The following is a 16,881-nucleotide window of genomic DNA, read 5'->3' as shown; positions in this document are numbered from 1 at the left end:
CACATCGGGCTCTGTGCTGGCAGGTCAGAGACTGTCTGGGATTCTCTCTCGCCTTCTCCCCTTCTCAAAATAAATAAACTTGGAAAAAACAAAAACAAAAAACAAAACAAAATAAAAATTGCAATATACAGTGACAGGCATTTACCCCAGGCTCCTGAGAGGGGGATGGAGGTCCACCCAGTCCCTAGCTCTATACCATGTCAACCCATCCACCATTTCCCCACCTGTATATTGCAATAGCTCTCCTAGAGCCTGATAGATGAATGATAGTGTATAGAGATATATTCTAATAAGGGCCTTCAGTACTCAACTCAGTGGAGTGTATCATGTGGCAGTCTCAGAACTGAAGGGGAAGAGAGAGGTGGAGCAGGAAAGAGGTGAATAAGTTTTTCCTGTTTTGTTAAAATTACTGCATATGGATAACCCAGACATAATAACTAATTAAACAACCCTTGTATTTCAGAAACACTCCCCTGAAGAAGGATTTATTTCCAAATTAATGGGGTAGGCAAAATTTTACTTTGGAACCTGAAATTTTACTTTGGAACCCTAGAATTTAGTTATAACATGGCAGACTATTTTTTGGGGGGTGGGGATTGCAGAAGCCTGTCTGAGGACAGACATCTCAACTACCTTCACTCTCCCTTAAATGAGAATTCTACTGCATGTAGCAGTCGATGGAGGTGACTTTAGTTTCACAGTCTGTTTTCCCTGTCTCCATGGTCACCAGTGTTTCACCTCCATGAGAAGACACAATGACTTTCTATCTCTGGGTTTAATTCTCCTAGCAGAGCCCCCTATGGTAGGAGTCCTACATTTCAGTTCTCTGTCCCTATGGATTTGATTCAGTAAATATTTAATGGGCAATTGTTAATGTAAAGACAAAGAATAGCATTATTCACCTGGGAGCCCACAGTTTGATGAGGGAAGTCAGAAACATGAAAGCAATTCTGAAGCAGGGACTCCTGATCTTGGCTGCATGTTAGGATCACCTGGGGGGTTGCACTCCAGGCCAATTCAATTAGAATCTCTGGGGGAGGACCAGGACATCGGTATTTTTTAAAAGCTCCCTGAGAGAGTCCAATGCGTTGCTAAGCTAGAGAACCATTGTTCTAAAGGAAAGTACACTTGGAAAATGCTGCAATAAAGGACTAACAAAGTGCTGTGTGAACAAGGATACCACAGCCATTCTGGCTTTGTTCATACTCTCATCCACTGTTGACCACATTTCAGCCCATGAATGCAGAAAATGTAACCTCTCACTGTAACCTTGGGGAAATTTTAGGTCAGTTTGATTGTAGGACATTTAGAAACTGTGTATACTCTAGGAGGTGTGGTTTGTAGGAAACTATGTCCCCTAAGGGAAAGGGGACCCAAAAAAAGATGACCCCCAAATTCATTCCACGTGCTCTCTCTCTTCTTTGGAATGTTTTTTTCACTCCCTGTCTTCCTAAAGAAGTCCTAGTCTCTAAATCCCCAACTCAAACATCACCTCCTTTGTGAAGTGTCTCCTTTCTTTTTCATATCCCATGCAAAATTGGGTCCTTGTTTTTCTCTGCCACTTAGCTGCTTGCCTTTTTAGCATCAATTATAATTATTACAGAATTTAGTTATGTCAGGCAGCTGTTTATCCATTTTCCCTCTTACAGGCTTTACTTATCTGTTTCCCTAGTACCTAGCATAGTGTCTTGTCTTGGTTTATTGAATGAAAAAACAGAGCCGTAGCCGTTGTACGTAATGTCCAAAAAGTCGTGCCATCGTTGGGGAGACCTGGACTCAGGACCTCCTCAAGGCTCCCTCGTCCGATTTCTGAGCTTTAGGAGCCTCTGCTTCCGAGTGGTGGGGCTAGAGAAGTGGGCAGACACACTCGCTGGTGTAATACAGCTGGAGGAAGTGATGGAAGGCCTCCTGGTGCTTTAGTTGTGGTGGTGAACTTGAGTTTCATCTCCAGAATTTTGCTACAAGGGAGAGACAAACAAAAGTAAGTTCACAGGTTCAAAGTGTGTGTGTTGACTACGGAGAAGAGGCTGTGCCACCAAGTCCTGTTTTATTTACGCTGCAGGCATCCCCCAAAAGTTGAGCACAGCCTGGGAAGATTCCTCGTCTGTTTTACTTTTAAACTTTAAATCTTTATTATATTTTATTTTATTTGTAGGTAATCCCCACACCCAGTGTGAGGCTCAAACTCCCAACCCCGAGATCAAGTCACACACTCTACCGACTGAGCCAGCCAGGTGCCCCTAAAGTTTAAATCTTTAAAAAAATAATTTTTTTTTTGGCATTTCGTAGGTTTTACACATATAAAGGTGAAGAGATCATTTCAACTTTATAAGTACAAGGGTTATGCATTCCAGATTTTCTAGGGCAGTGCTAATTTTAGATCTTATATTCTGTTTTCCGACTGCATATCCTGATTTTTTTTAGATGGAGAGTGTGGTTGGTATTCTTATAATATCACCCAGCCAGCCATGCTTACAAGCCTTCTAGTAGTCAAATTTCTAATTATCTTACATTTCTTTTGAGAAATCACGTAAGGCTGCCTTATGGACAAAAAAGCCTGAAGGTAATATGGGACTGGCATTTAGTACATCACACTGAGCTCCAGATTTTTGTTGAATGTGGTTTCAGGGTGAGAACAGTATATATTAACACTCATCTCCCTACCACAAATTAGTGCAAAAGTCCTTCAAGGAAAAGTGGGCCATTAAGAACTGTTCTGCCATTAAAAACTGTTCTTTCGGGGCACCTGGGTGGCTCAGTCGGTTGGGGGTCCGACTTCGGCTCAGGTCACGATCTCGAGGTCCGTGGGTTCGAGCCCCGTGTCGGGCTCTGTGCTGACAGCTCAGAGCCTGGAGCGCGCTTCGGATTGTGTCTCCCTCTCTCTCTGCCCCTCCCCCACTCATGCTTGCTCTCTCTGTCTCAAAAATAAAGGTTAAAAAAATTAAAAAAAAAAAAAAAAAGAAAAAGAAAAACTGTTCTTTCATTAAGAACTGTTCTTGGTAGGGACCTGAATGGCTCAGTTGGAGGAGCATGTGACTCTTGATCTTAGGGTTGTGAGTTTGAACCCCACATTGGGTGTGGAGATTACTTAAAAAATGATATCTTTAAAAGAAAAACAATAACGAAAACTGCTCTTTAATCCCACCTCTAAACTTCAGAAATGCTTCTGTGTGAGGCTGGTCAACAGGAGCCCACCAACAGGGACACGGGGCCCCGCGGGAGCTGCCGGAGGGCCCCCCTGCTGTGCCACAGGCTACATGGGACTGCTCTGGTTATTTTGGACGTAGATGCTGTGTTTTCTCTTTCTGCTTAATAGATTCAGACCAAATTAGACCTTAATAATCCAACTACAACCAAAGTCACACCAATTTTAATTGAATAGCCCACAATTATATAATTGTTTTACCTATTAAAAAGTATAACTTTTATTGTCACTAAATAGTACCCTAAAAAGTTAAAGGCTAAATTTATAATAATCTTCTATATCTAAGGATCATAAGCTTTTACTTACTTATTTTTTTAAATTTGTTTTGAGAGAGACAGCATGAATGGGGGAGGGGCAAAGAAGAGGAGAAAGATAATCCCAAGTAGGCTCCACGCAGTCAGCACAGAGCCTTATGTGGGGCTCAAACTCACAAACCATGAGATCATCTGAGGTGAAACCAAGAGTCGGACACTTAACTGACTGAGCCATCCCGGCGCCCCAAGGATCATGAGCTTTTAAAAAACCAGCTGAGGGGCACTGAGTGGCTCTGTCGATTAAGTGTCCGACTTCGGCTCAGGTCATGATCTCGCGGTTTGTGAGTTCAAGCCCCACATCAGGCTCTGTGCTGATAGCTTGGAGCCTGGAGCCTACTTAGGATTCTGTGTCTCCCTCTCTCTCTGCCCCTCCCCTGCTCATGCTCTGTCTCACTCTGTCTCTCAAAAATAAATAAATGTTTATTTACCCAGCTGAGTAACAGTTACAGTTGGCTGGTTTTAATCATCCATTTGCCACAAACTTTCTAGTAATCTGGTTACATTCTATAGAGAACATCTTGTATGTTCTTTAGTCAATATGTTATTCTATGAAACAGTAACAGCAGAATAGCCTCAAGTTACATCATTTGTAAGTAGCAAGCTATTAGAACAGGGATCATGTCATCTTTTGGAAGAAGCAAGCTATTTTCAGATGTCATTAAATTAGAAGCTACTTCTGGCTCCTGTGAAAGCGTTACATACAGTTGCTCCGTGCCTTTCATAATGCTTCTGTACTGGAAATTCTGCATAAGTAAGAACGGGGCCATCTCTGGGAACCAGCCAGGCTGTCTGCACAGATTCCTGTTAGCTGTTTCCATAGTTGAAATCCGTGTGTTTCCATCTGTCCGAGTCTTCTCGTCGCAGCCTCACTGCTTTAGTGTCCTGACATTTAGGAACTTCTCACCTGTTTGCCATGCATTCCATTTGGGAGTAGCACCCTTACCATGAGCCAGATTTGAGTGCCTTAACCCTTTGTGGTCCCCAGCGGGTGAAGGCAACAAGGATATGTCTAGGGGTGGGGCTGGGCAGGAGTTCTACCTCACTTGAGTAAGGGTTGAGAAAGGGAGAGGCCAGGGACAGCCTGAGCTGGGATCAGCCAAAACAGCTCCTAAAACAAAAGAGAAGTGGAACCAGAGCTCTTTCTGGATGGTAGTCCAGGGTTCCTGCCAGTCTACGGGTCCTACTCACTGACAGACGACAACAGTCTCAGTGTCCGATAAGACTGTTAGCCTTAGGAGTCGCTCTTTATAACACCATTTTAACAGGAGGCCTCATTCTTCTTTTCTTATCCAGAACTAAGAGGAAAAAAGTGAATATGGTTTTTGCTCACAGAATGGATAACAGCAAGCCGCCTTTGGTCATCCCCACGCTCCTGGTGCCCCTCCAAAACCACAGCTGCACCGAAACAGCCACACCTCTGCCAAGCCGTGACCTGACAGACTTACATGGGGAGCACGGCTGGATGAGCAACAGAACGGACCTGCAGTACGGACTGAGACCCGGGGAAGTGGCCACAGCCAGCATTTTCTTCGGGGCCCTGTGGCTGTTCTCTGTATTTGGCAACTCCCTGGTTTGTCTGGTCATCCACCGGAGTAGGAGGACACAGTCCACCACCAACTACTTTGTGGTCTCCATGGCATGTGCTGATCTTCTCATCAGCGTCGCCAGTACGCCTTTCGTCCTGCTTCAGTTCGCCACGGGGAGGTGGACACTTGGCAGTGTGATGTGTAAGCTGGTGCGGTATTTTCAGTATCTCACCCCGGGCGTCCAGATCTACGTCCTCCTCTCCATCTGCATAGACCGGTTCTACACCATTGTCTATCCCCTGAGTTTCAAGGTGTCCAGAGAAAAAGCCAAGAAAATGATTGCCGCGTCGTGGGTCTTCAATGCAGCCTTCGTGACCCCCCTGTTCTTTTTCTATGGCTCCCACTGGGACAGTCATTGCAATTACTTCCTCCCTGCCTCTTGGGAAGGAACTGCCTACACTGTCATCCATTTCTTGGTGAGCTTTGTGATTCCTTCTGTCCTCATCATCTTATTTTACCAGAAGGTCGTGAAGTATATCTGGAGAATAGGCACCGATGGTCGGACAGTGCGGAGGACGATGAACATTGTCCCGAGGACAAAAGTGAAAACTATCAAGATGTTCCTCATTTTAAATCTATTGTTCCTGCTCTCCTGGCTACCTTTTCATGTGGCTCAGCTGTGGCACCCCCCCGAACGGGACTCTAAGAAAAGTTCCCTTGTTTTCACAGCTATCACATGGATATCTTTTAGTTCTTCAGCCTCTAAACCTACGCTCTATTCCATTTATAATGCCAATTTTAGGAGAGGAATGAAAGAAACTTTTTGCATGTCCTCAATGAAGTGTTACCGAAGCAATGCCTATACTATCACAACCAGTTCAAGGATGGCCAAAAAAAACTACGTTGGCATTTCAGAAATTCCTCCCACGGCCAAAACTATAACCAAAGACTCAATCTATGATTCATTTGACAGAGAAGCCAAGGAAAAAAAGCTTGCTTGGCCCATTAATTCAAATCCACCAAATACTTTTGTCTAATTTCGCAGAGTTCTTTCAATTATTGTTATGTTGCCAGAGATTAAAAAGCTTTAACTCTAAAAACAGAAGCTATTTATATGCATTTTTTTTTTCTGTCAACTTTCTGAGGGAAATGTTTTATTTTGTAAAATGCATTTAACTATTGATTGGAATTTCTGTGGTTTTCTTTTGGTTGCCTTTTCTTTTAGGGGAAGCTTTCACCTTGAGCTATAGTTAAGAGTTCTTTTACTCTATTAGTTACGTGCATAAAAGAGAGAATGCGTTCCTACTTTTTAGTTACCATTAGGTCCAAAAAGCATAAACCATACACACAGCCTTTGATTAATGACTCAAATTTGTTTTATTCTGTCTCCTTTTTCTCCTCCCTACTGAAATTTTATAACTATGGGCTTCTGTTCCAAATGAAATCTTCTGTCACACACATTTCAGAGACTTGTATTTCTGCGACTAAGTAACATTAAGGGAGTGTTAATATTGTATATGTTTTTACATTACTTTCTTCCAAGTAATTGCTGTCCGGATCTCCTGTGGAAAGCACCCTGTATGATGGAATACACTGGAACTTTCTGGGAAGTCTTCTGTGATTAAATTTGACTCAGGATTCTTAGAGAAAGAAAACTTATAAAATTGCCTAATATCTCTCTCCCTCTCTCTTTCTCTCTCTCTCTCCCCATCTCTCATTTTCATTCTCCCTTAACCTAAGCAGTTGATGAGGTCTTGAAAATTCTGAGGTCAATATGTTTTTCTCACATCTGTGTCCCATCTGGGCTGTGTCTAGGATGTTTACTTCCCTTCTATGAGTTAAACTCAAGCAAATGAGTAGGTGTCCTTGCTAGGCAAGCCCTTTAGAAAATGCCAGTGGGAGAAATGACACATGGCGTTTCTCTGTGCTCTGCACTTCAGGCAGAGGGCTTTGGCTGCCTGGCCCGACCTCTATAAATAGATATAGCAAGGACGAGAAGCACCTGCTTCATCCTCCTTGATACTCTGACCTGAGGCCATACGTCCAACCAGCGCCTTTTCCCCCTCATCTCTCTCCAGGATACATCTTCATAGCCTGGCCAAATTCAGACTCTTCTTTGCCTGTGCTATCTCTAGGTTTTCTTCTCTGCTTGTCAGCTTTCTGTTGTTTCAAATCTAGGTCCAGCACATTTTAAAAATGTTCCTATTTAAACAGTAAAGGGCCTACATGGGGCACCTGGGTGGCTCAGTCGTTAAGCGTCCGACTTTCAGTTCAGGTCATGATCTTGCAGTCTGTGGGTTTGAGCTCCGCATCAGGCTCCGTGCTGACAGCTCAGAGCCTGGAGCCTGCTTCAGATTCTGTCTCCCTCTCTCTGCCCTTCCCCCACTCATGCTCTCTCTCTGTCTCTCAAAAATGAATAAATGTTAAAAATAAATAAACAATAAAGGGCTTACAGACAAGACAGTATGCATTTTCACATCCCAGTTAAGAGCTGCAAATAATAATTCCAGTTCTTCAGCAATTTTACCCGCATTATCTTATTTTATCCTCTTGGGAATTCTGTGATGTACTTCTTGTCATCTGCGCCTCATAGATGAGAATCTGGAATACTATGTTTTGTGACTTGCCCACATTGGAGTGTGACAGAGCTGGTATTCACACTCAGGGCCTCTAACTGCGTGTATATCACTCTTTCCTTGACACTACAGATGTCTCTCTAAGGAACACACGAGTGGCCAAACCCGTCCAGGCCTCCGGGGGTCTTCTGGCTGCTGCTTTGGTAGAAATCTAAGGTCTAAGAGAATCCGCCCATTCTTAAAAGGAGAGTCTAGGTGGGATTTAATGAGCTGGCCCTCACCTTTTCTTTGGCTGTGGATAGGTTGTTGGACTTGCGCTGAATGTCAGAGATACAGACAAAGGGAAACGAGACAAGACTGGGTTCAATAATTAGGACAAGGAACAAGAACAAGAAAGCGTTTCATCTACGAAACATCTACAGAGCCGGTGTTTTTAAATGGAGCTGCTTCCTTCAGTCAAGTTCAAAAGGCAAAAAGAACATCTCATATTTTCCTTTTTCTTTTTCCTCCTCATCTTCTTCTTCCTTATCCCATCAGCAGATGGCACTCTAAAATGACAAAAGAAGCTAGACATTTCTCTCACTTAGCCCTCGAATTCTATGGTTCAGACTTGTTAAAAAACAGAGAAAACCCTTGCATTTTTGTCCATTTTTTGGTCCATACTGTTGGTCCATTTAAAAGGAATATTTTTAAAAGATTGTAAAAAGTTAAATTTAATTCATCTCAATTTTGTTTATATTTTTAGGTTTTAGTTTAAACTAAAGGAGTTCTAAGCTCCATTCTATCTATAATGTTCTGTGAGTTTATCCTAGTCGGTGGAAATTCAGTGAGACAATTTCATAGCTGAATTATTATAGGTCATGAGACTGACTTGGTTGACACTTCAAGGTTTTTTTTTTTAAAGAATCTCCCAAATAATGACAAATTAAAAGTGTCAACCAAATCATAGTCTCATGACCTATAATAATCCAGCTATATTCTCTGAGCATGTTGATAATTCACTGTATTTTTGTTTAGTCTGTTTTTAAAAAATTTTTTTCAATGTTTATTTGTTTTTGAGAGACAGAGAGAGGGAGACAGCTTGAGGGAAGGGGCAGAGAGAGAGAGAGAGAGAGAGAGAGAGAGAGAGACAACAGAATCCAAAGCAGGCTCTGGGCTCTGAGCTCTCAGCACAGAGCCCAATGCAGGGCTCAAACCCATGAACCATGAGATCATGACCTAGCTGAAGTTGGACACTTTACAAACTGAGCCACCCAGGCGCCCCTAGTCTTATTTAATATTCAGGATTCCTGTTGTCTCACTTGATCCTGAAATAGAGGAAACTGGATATAATTCACAGATTGATGAGGCTTTGTGTAAGTCCCAACAGTACAAGAACAACATTCTCCATAACTCATATCTGCCTAGCAAGAATCAGTTAAATCACAGGGAGGCAGCCTATTGGAGACAGTAAAAACATCACCCCAGTCTCCTTACCAGGTACATATGAGGCGCACCATGAATCTGGATTCACGTAGCCTCCAAAGCGGAGTTCAAGAAAAATGATAGTGGGGAACAGGGTTCATAGTAGAGGTGATGCTCATACCTGGCTCCCAGAGACTGTCAGAGGAAGGGACAGGGACGCATCCTTTAAGGTGGAATTCAAGTTGTTCCTTTTCTTCTAATCTTCAGTGAAAGCATTAATCAAATCAGCCTGCTGCTGAAAGTCCACAAGCACATCCTGCTCATATGTGCTTCTCAGCTGACCTGACATGCCAGGTTTTTACCCAAGATGGCTGGAGCTGATTCCCTGGGCCAGAATTCCTTGCTCAGGAAGGACAATTTTACCCAGGGGGGCCTCAACCAAATATGTGGGAGCAGTCATTTGCCAGATAAGGTGGGCAGTTTTGTGTCTTGGGGTGGGCACAGTCTTTCCCTTTTCCCTTCCAGTCTTGCTGCCCCCTGCTCAAACTCACTGTGAAACAACATAACTGAGATCTATTGGAGCTACTGGACCAGGATCAGCTTCGAGGATGAGCTCCTCTGGAAGAACTGCATGTAAAAGCAATGAAGAATTACAGATTTTTGGATTAGAAGGGACATTGAGAGACCTAGCCGATGCCCCTTATTGTTTAGGAGAGGAAATTACAACCAAGGGAGGTCAAATTAGGGGTAAACTAAAATGCCTTCTACCAACCAGTCCAACATCCTTTTATATATATAAAGTTTGTTTGTTTGTTTGTTTGTTTTTAGAGAGAGAAGAATGCACACTAGTTTGTTTGTTTGTTTTTAGAGAGAGAAGAATGCACAAAGAGGGAAGGGGCAGAGAGAGAGGGAGAGGGAGAATCCAAGCAGGCTCCATGCTGTCAGTGCAGAGCCCGATGCAGGGCTCAATCTCAGGAACCGTGAACTCATGACCTGAGCTGAAATCGAGTCAGACGCTCAACTGACTGAGCCACCAAGGCGCCCCCCAGTCCAACATTCTTTTAACTTCACCATTCTGCTTGCCGTGGCATGATTCATTTATTGGAGAAAAAATCCTCCCTGTGTGCAGAAGTCTATGAAGAGAATAAACAATTCCCCACTGTTCAGTTAACCTGCTAATTCATCTGGAACAGAGACTACCTCGGCGTACTCTAATTAGAGAACAGGGGAGACAAACGGACTTTGTCTAAGTGTTTTGCAGAATGACCACTTGGCGGCACTGTGGCTAGTAGGTAGAGCCCACCACCTCTTCCTGATGCCTGTCACATGGGCAATTTCTGAGAGGTCCTGGTCTCCTAGCAACAAGTCAGGGAAAATTGCTGAGCACAAGAAGCAGCTGTAGATTAACTGATCAATCAGTGTGTTCAAAAGACAGAGCATCTAAACATTTGGAGGAAATTCCAAAATAATTAATACTCTTTACAGACATGAAATCACTTGTCAAAATATTATTCTAAATCCATTTTGCAAATGGTATCACTTTCGCAAAACCCCATCAGACACCAAACTGGCGGGAGTGCCACCCACACTTACCAAGGCCTCTGTCTTTTCTGTTCCCTTTACCATTTGACTCTGAGAATTCATGGCCCTTTTCATAGAAGTGCAATCTAGACTTTTCCTAAAAGTAAATGTCCCTATGCTCCTAGGCAGTTAAGTTTATTTTAGGTTGAATTTATTTTAGGGCCCTCTCATTTCCCTCAGACCGTCTTTAATTTTTTGATCCCCTATAATCTGGGCCATTCTGCACTTTTTGCTCAACCGAACAAAGCTCTGTATTCTTTTCCAGAAGAAGCCTCTTTAAAAGATTGCCTTTTAAAACTCCCCATCAACCCTGAGTTATACAATTAGGGCTATACAATTAGGATTCACCTATAATTTGAAGAATGTGCGATTTCACTTCTGCAGGAAAATGACTCCCAAAAAATCCTGGCCTCTGCAATGAGGGGTATATGTATCTCTGGTTCCAAGATTATAATGTAGGTCTGGAAGCTTGCGAATATAATCTGGTTTTCAGCAGGCAGCAATAAAGTAGTCCCGGGTATTTGCCCACAATAGCTAAATACAGATTAACACTCCTCTAAGGGAATTTTTTTTTTTTTTTTTTTTAAGTCTGCAATCTAAACTGTAGCTGTAACATTCCCTGATTCCCCTTTAAGTGTTTGAGGATTCTGGTTCTGGCAGCCTGAAATTTTTTTTTAAGTTTTATTTATTTATTTTGAGAGAGAGAGGGAGAGAGAGAATCTCGAGCAGGATCCACATCATCAGTACAGAACCCGATGCGGGGCTCAAACTCATGAACCATGGGACCATGACCTGAGCCGAAACCAAGAGTCAGATGCTTAATCAATTGAGCCACCCAAGAGTTCCTCTAAGGGAATTTTGAATGAATCTTCTCTACTCTCCTTCCCTGACAGGTCTTCCAAAGAACAGTCTAAGAAGACTATATTCCCAGGGCACCTGGGTGGCTCAGTTGGTTAAACATCTGACTTTGGCTCAGGTCATGATCTCGTGGTTCATGAGTTCAAGCCCCGTGTCAGGCTCTGTGCTGCCAGCTTGTAGCCTAGAGCTTGCTTTGGATTCTGTGTCTCCCTCTCTCTCTGCCCCTCCTCTGCTCATGCTCTGTCTCTGCCTCTCTCTCAAAGATAAAATAAAACATTAAAAATTTTTCAAAAAATGAAAAAGAAGACCGAGTAGTCTTAGGTCTTCTGAGGTCTTAGGTCTATTAGCGTTCTGCTAATAGGACCCTGAGCGTGCTGGATGAGGACATGGCAGAGACACCTGGACAACAGAAAAGTAGATGCAGGATTTGTATGGTAGAGACAACGGGCAGCACACTAGCTGAGAAGAAAAGATACATACTCTGTCCATCAGTCTAGATTCATGTACACTTCTGGGCTATCTGATTGTCCAGGAAGATGTATTCTACTTGAACGACGCTTTGAAAATTAGGCACAACATTCCAGCGATACATCCAGCCAGCAAAGTTTTCCTTAGTCATAAATAGTATTATGGTTGCTTTCAAGGGCTCGGAAGTCAACTTCTGGGTTGAAGTTTGGATTCTGCTTACCACCCGTTTACCCAGAAAATTATTCTCAAACCCCAGCTTCTCCATTTTTAAAATGGGGAATGTAGCGGTATCTACCTGTACTAGACTTCTCTAGAACCCTAATGACAGAACTAATAGGATGTAGTTAGATGATAGCTAGCTAGCTAGATGATAATATTTGGAGGAAGTGGCTCAGGCCATTGAGGGGACTGACAAGCTTGAAATGTGTAGGGCAGGCAGGCAGGCTGGGGTTGCAGTTTATGAAATCTATGGGCCGGGCCAGCAGGCAGCATTTGATGTTGTAGTCTTGAGGCAGAATTGCTTCTTCTCTGGTAAACCTCATTTTTTGTTCATAAGGCCTTTAACTGATTCAATAAGGCCCACCCAGATTATCAAGGATAATCTTTATTTAAAGTCAACTGATTGTAGATGTCAACCACGTCTACAAAATACCTTCACAACATCTAGATTAGTGTTTGATTAAATGACTAGGTACTATAGCTAGCTAAATTGACATGGGAGACTAACCCATCACACCACCTTACAGAATTGTTGCAGTAATAAAATGAGCCCAAACTCATGTAAATCATCAGTGTATTACTGAACACATGTGAAGCCCTTAATAAAGGTTTTCTAATGCTATTTTACTTTAGTCACTGCTAACCCGGTGAATTTTCCCATTTTTCAAGTTACTTGGCACCTATTGCCATGTGTTAACATTAGTAGAAATGGGTTTTTAATGTTACTATCAAATTGTGGCATTGTTTTCCTTCTGTAGCTTTTTTTTTTTCTTTCTTTTTTTTAAGTTAAGATTTTACAGACTCAAGGTGGAAGGAACAATTGGAAGCAGGAACTTGAATGGAAGGGACATAGGTGGTAGGGCTACTTCACTACTCACCCCAAAGGAAACTTTTCCCCCTGAAAATATTTCTTAAGAAAGAATGGTCCAGGGGGTACCTGGGTGGCTCAGTCACTTAAGCAACTGACTCTTGATTTCAGCTCAGGTCATGAGCTCACGGTTCCTGAGATCAAGCCCAGGGTCTGGCTCTGCACTGGCAGCACAGAGCCTGCTTGGGATTCCCTCTCTCCCTTGCTCTCTGCCCCTCCCCCGCCTGCATACTCTCTTACTCTCAAAATAAATTAATAAAATTTAAAAAAGAATTTTAAAAAGGAGGAATGGTCCAAAACAGGATACACAAAATACTTGAGGATGTAGACTTTTATTGTCACCCTTCTGTTGGGATTTCCACTTTATACAGAAGAGAAAACTGATGGGGGTGGAGGGGAATCAGTTTTGCCTGTTAGTTTAACTATCATTCTAGTAGAATATGAAAAACCAGTGAAACGGACCCAGGTCACTCTTGGTCATAGTTAATCATATGCAACTGTGTAGCTAAAACATGTAACAGTTGTACATTTTTGGTTAAACCATATGAATTATACTATAACTAGAAATCAATGAAATTTCATTGAAATCAAATTTCAGTGAAATCAAATGAAAGCGAAATGAAGGTATTGAAAAAAAGCTTCTTGGTAACTGGGGAGTTGAAGGGGAAAGAAACACAGGGAAAAGCCATAGACTCAAACTTATGAACACAAACATTGTAAGCAACATTTAAGTTTATTTTGAAGAAAAATTTAACAGAATGGTTTATGGCTTAAAATTTTTTTTTAAAGAAAAGATATATGGGTTTACTGTTGGGGATGTTTATGAGAGGATTAAACCAATGGTGAAAGCCAACCTACTGACAAGAACCTAGAGCAGAAGGAAATACTGTGTCTTTAATGACTTTAAATGTCTTTACTGACACTATCAAGCCACTATAGCTTTCAGTCTCCTTATTGTTTATACCAACTTCAGTCGGGTATTTACTTGTACCTGAAAGAGTCCTAACAGATTCCCTATTCTCGTTCTATATAGATTATCCAGTGGTGTGAAGGTGGCTCATACATGTTGCAAGAGTCAATTTTTAAATTTTCAAAAATGTTGGTTGCCGACTGACAACATAGTAGCATGAAATCAATCATGGTGGGAATATTTCCACCCCAGAAATGGGTAAATACTACAAATCGGACCTCCCCCAGCCAAGAGTCAGTTGTTAAACATCTACCAGCACACAACTGGCTACTTCTTTTTACTCAACAAAAATGTTCCTAAAAAGCCATCTTACTCAGAATGCGATTGTACATATTACACTTGTAGAGATATTCTATTTTCATTTTATCTGATAACAAATGAATGAGCACATTTCAGTTTGATGTTTTTCTGTCACCCCCAGGTATAGAATGATGTGGTTAATGATCTATGAAACATTTATCTCACCAAAGGAGTGCTAATGTAAAGGAACTCCATGATGAGTCCTTTGTATTTGAAAAAGAACCTTCTCTCATCTCATGCTTCCAGCAGCTCTGGCTGGGTACTGCATTGTCCTCTAAATGAGTCAGCATCTCCAGAGCCCAGATGTGTTGTGTTTGTGTGCTTCTGATTTGTACTGAAGACTCCTTTCCCCACCAGGGCTGGCCCTCTTCGCTCCAGGAAGAGTGATGCTAGTGTAGCTCTGTTTAAAGACACTGCACTGGCTGCTGCTAGGTAGAGTTCCTACTCTGCCTCCCTAAAAAAAAAAAAAAAAAAAAAAAAAAGCCTCCAGGGCACATGGGTTTTCCTTTTTCTGTCTGGAGTGGGAAGAACACGGGGCTACTCTCACAAGGGAAGAGGCACTGCCAGCTTTCATTTTGTACTTGACGTCAATGAGAATGCCTTCTTCTGGGAGAAGGTTTGGCCATCGTTTTTTTTTTGGCTTTCTTCCTTCCTTTTTCAATGCTCTTTCTTCCCTTTTTGTGGCACTTGGGGCTCAGGGCTGTCCTGACCTGAGGTTTGAGGGGTATTATTATTATTAGCCATAAATCCTATACTTTCTTGTCTTGTGGTGCTGGGAGGCATGGTCTTCATTCCGTTGAAGCGGTACGATCCAAAAGTCAATGTGGGCCTGGAATGGCCATTTAGCCTGTTTGGTTCTGGACTATCCAAGTCTGCCCAGTGTACACATAGTTGTCATTTTCAGCCTGCTAACTTGATTCCATGTTGGGTTTGGGGCTGTGAAGCGCTAATCAGGCATTGCTTTCCTTCTCAGCAAAGGGGCACTGAGGCATGGCAGGTTCGGAATCGGTTCTGTTGGACCACAGGAGAATTTTCCTGCTCAAATATGTATCTTACAGAATCAAAATGGCCTGCAAGCCAAAGCTCACTGTCCAACTCCAGCCCAACCCCCAGCCAAGGAGTGTTTGGGGGACCTGTCACAGCACAATAGGTGAAATTAGTTTGTCCACTTTGACCCCAGGGCTTGCTTTAAGAATCCAGCTGATTTACCTCTTAGTCATTTTTAGAGTTGGGCTGGGTATCTCTCTGCAATCCTTAAGTTTCTAAGTCACAACTATCATCTGTCTCGTGAAGTACAGTTGATCTTTGAATAATGCAAGGGATGGGGTGCCAACATTCCACAAAGTCAAAAATCCACATACAACTTTGGACTCCCCCAAAACTTAACTGCTAATAGCCTACTGTTGACTGGAAACCTTACCACTGATCACATAAAGTCAATACATGTTTTGCATATTATATTCTCTATTCTTGCAATAAAGTAAGCTATAAGAAAATATTAAGAAAATCAGAAGAAAAGTGCGTGCTGTGCTGTATTGAAAAAGGTGTGACCTGAACAGTTCAAACCTGTATTGTTCAAGGGTCAACACAAATCTGAATTTGATATGGACATCTCCAAGCTGCCTACAGACTTACAAAAAGAGCCCTTCCAGCTCCATAGGACTTCTAGCCATCTATTTTCCAGGACTCCAATATGCCTGGTTGGGCCATTCTAGCTTATACTAGGCCTTTTTCAGTGGTGTGCTGGAAACCAAGTCTGGCGGGGGGCGGGGATCGCTGATTTGTAGCATTTACTGATTTCTATGTGTCAATACTCCAATCATTGCCAATTAAAAGCTACGAAGTTGATGTCACTCAATGTGGAGTTGAGAAGAGATGCACACAATTGGCTTTCCTCTGGGGAGCCTGCCATAAGCCAGCTGCAGCACAGCACTGTTTTGCATTTTTAAAAATGCACCCTCTGGGTGGAGGAATTAAGAAAGGTACCCCCACCCCCCAACCCCGTGAGGTCAAATTAGAAAAAAGCACCTCTCTGGGCAGACCAATGCAAAAGGTGCCCTGGTGAGCAGATAGCAGGTGCCCTTTCCTCTGCACATGGCCTGTTGTAGGAAATGTGAGCTAGATTTTAGATCCATTCACCTCCTCAACTGGGTGCCTTTGTGCAGTGCACAATCAGCCCAACCTTACATGGCAGTCTTGGCTCTGACTCAGGACTACTCTATAGTTAAGTAAAATGGATGGAATAAGGGAAAAGAGAACCAAGTTACCTAGCAGTCTGAAAACCTGCTTTATGTAGATTATAGGATTATTACTAGTTGGAACACTAATTGTTCTTAAAATTAGTTTAATTAATCGAAGGCTATTATTGCTAAAAATGCCTTCCAACTACACCATTCCAGGGATAGACATAGTGATAAAGCTTAAAAGACTTCAGAAATGTGATACCTACAACCCTACGTGTTTAAATTCCAGCTCATTAAATATATTTATCTTCCATGATTTAAATCCTTACAATAGTCAAATGCAGGCATATGCTAATATTTTAAATTTAATATAGTTCTTTACTACTTAAGAAGCAGTTTCTCATATCTC

General features: G+C 42.3%; 1 protein-coding gene and 1 long non-coding RNA gene across 4 annotated transcripts in view; one reads left to right on the top strand and one right to left on the bottom strand.

Annotated features, from left to right (window-relative positions):
* Window positions 1-6,115, top strand: part of GPR19 (G protein-coupled receptor 19) — a 40,893-nt gene extending 34,778 nt beyond the window's left edge. For all 3 annotated transcript variants that reach the window (XM_042945839.1, XM_042945840.1, XM_042945841.1), the window contains one exon: window positions 4,813-6,115. In XM_042945839.1, coding sequence (XP_042801773.1) covers window positions 4,835-6,082 — 1,248 coding nt within the window. In that variant the 5' untranslated portion in view covers window positions 4,813-4,834 and the 3' untranslated portion in view covers window positions 6,083-6,115. The remainder of the gene's footprint in view (window positions 1-4,812) is intronic.
* LOC122224264 lies at window positions 1,682-7,587 on the bottom strand. The gene is made up of 2 exons (XR_006204705.1): window positions 7,499-7,587; window positions 1,682-1,958 (listed from the first exon to the last, which is right to left on the bottom strand). It is a non-coding gene; the product is annotated as an uncharacterized LOC122224264 (long non-coding RNA).
* Between the last annotated feature and the right edge of the window lie 9,294 nt (window positions 7,588-16,881).

This window comes from Panthera leo, chromosome B4 (genome assembly GCF_018350215.1).
Source record: "Panthera leo isolate Ple1 chromosome B4, P.leo_Ple1_pat1.1, whole genome shotgun sequence".
NCBI lineage: Eukaryota > Metazoa > Chordata > Mammalia > Carnivora > Felidae > Panthera > Panthera leo.
The sequence above is the reverse complement of the archived record's forward strand: the minus strand, read 5'-3'. Positions and strand labels throughout refer to the sequence as shown.